The 1944-nt window shown below is 38.2% G+C and overlaps 1 protein-coding gene across 1 annotated transcript in view; it reads right to left on the reverse strand.

Moving 5' to 3' along the window:
* Positions 1 to 886: 886 nt before the first annotated feature.
* LOC103154070 (actin-binding LIM protein 3-like) overlaps positions 887 to 1944 on the reverse strand; it is a 21453-nt gene continuing 20395 nt past the window's right edge. Inside the window, exon 3 of the mRNA XM_016662411.1 lies at positions 887 to 1131. Coding sequence (XP_016517897.1) covers positions 887 to 1131 — 245 coding nt within the window. The remainder of the gene's footprint in view (positions 1132 to 1944) is intronic.

The raw sequence follows: 1944 nt of genomic DNA on the forward strand, positions 1-1944 counted from the left end.
TTCCTGCTTCTGCACTTTACCTGCTTTCCAGATGGAAAATCTTCGTTTTCTTGTTGGGTTTTGAACGGACACTCATCTATACCTTCACTGCACTAATGTGTTTCTTTTTTTTGTGTGGGGTTTCCTAGAAAACACATGAAATTTGGTAGCTTAATTATAATCTTTCTTAGTTGTTTGACTCCTAAGGATGTTTAAGAGTTTAGAAATTCATTCTTCTTGACATCAGAGAAGTCAATTTAAAATTAACTTCAATGTGTGTAAAATTAAAAGTGATAAGTTTAAAACTTTAGACTTAGTTAATTATGCATCAGGAATGCACAAATTTATGTTCTGTTACCACATTAAAATAAGACATTAAGGTTTAGATTAAACAAATGAACTAAATGACTTAATATGTGATTTTAGGCTGTAACACCAAAATTAAACTGAGCTTAGATCAGTTTTCCTACCAAATAGAAGTGAAACAGTAAAGGGATGAATGTCTGAATGCCGGTGGGTTTTTCGTATCCTGCGTATATGTTTTTGTTTCATCATACACAATAATGTTTCAATGACTGAATGAATATGTAATGTCTTAAAATGTATGGGATGATTTTTCACTTCTCACCATAAAAAATGTAGAAATGTCCTTTTATATAAGACTCATGTGTTGTCTCTGCCTGGCAGAGCTTTCTATCCAGAACTGCTTCATGATTGATTGTCCTCTGAGTTGTGCACAATTCATAAATAAACCTGATTGAGTGATTTTAACCTGAACAGTGTTTGGTAATAGTTTTTTTTTTCCACAACAATGGACAAAAACATTAAAGGCTCTCAAGTAAAAAGCATGTTGGACCCATGAGCCCATGCTAACATTAGCATATTAGCCTGCAAAGACTTTTATGCGTCATCTTTTTATGGGGAAGCACATCCGGCATGTCTGTGAAGTGAAACGGGTCACTGCATACCTGCACATACTGCAGACGAAGCACTTGGGGTGGTACGTGCGTCCCAGAGCGGAGACCACCTCTCCTGTGATGAAGTTGCTGCAGCGGTCGCAGCGCGTGCCGTACAGACGCTGGTAGTCCGCCGTGCAAATGTACTCGCCCTTCTTCTGGAAGAAGCCAGATCGTGCCAGGTCACAGTTACACACTGAGGGAGATAAGAATTGGCAGACAATCAGACACCTAAATCTGCAAAGCAAATGAAGGAAAAATAAAAAATAAAAGAAAATGGAAATTGGGCAATTCTATTTTTAGGATTTCACTGGTTGTCTGTCCTGTGCATATTGCGTGTCTTTACACATGGCCGATAAGGAAGTTATTCCATGCCAGAGAGCAGCGAGCCAATTTGTTCTGATGGGATTATAATGATATAATCAGTGGGAAAGTAATTTGGTTCAGAACAATGAAAGGAGTCAAAACAGTAAACATGGACCAAAACTAAACTAAATGCTGCCGAGAAAGACAAAGAGAACACGGGGGACACAAAGGTTGAACGCTCAGTTTCCTGCATGCATATATTGCACTGTGTATTCAGAGCAGAACAATACGAGTTCGAGTCCTTTTCTGTGAAACTGAGAGCGACTTCCAAGTGGGTGTGACTCACTGTGCAGCTCGGCGGCACATTCACAGATTAGTGTTTGCTGGTATCGTTTTCACCACACGTGTGGTTTACCACCCGTAAGCAGCACTGATGTGGATAGGGTTGGATATATCTGTTTAAGATAAAAAAAGAATTATAATCATTTTGTGTAAGTGATTTTTGAATTTTTGCCTTGTACTTAGGAATTATAGGTTTGACCTTGCAGCAGCTCTGTAATTATCCCACAGCTACTATTATCATGTAACTTTGAGCTCCGCTGGCAACCGTTCAACTTGCATGCCGACAGGCTACTTCTGTCATAAAGGAGGAATACGATTAATGATGATAATAATAATAATAATAATAATAATAATAATAATA

This window comes from Poecilia formosa, unplaced genomic scaffold (genome assembly GCF_000485575.1).
Source record: "Poecilia formosa unplaced genomic scaffold, Poecilia_formosa-5.1.2 Scaffold372, whole genome shotgun sequence".
Classification (NCBI taxonomy): Eukaryota; Metazoa; Chordata; class Actinopteri; order Cyprinodontiformes; family Poeciliidae; genus Poecilia; species Poecilia formosa.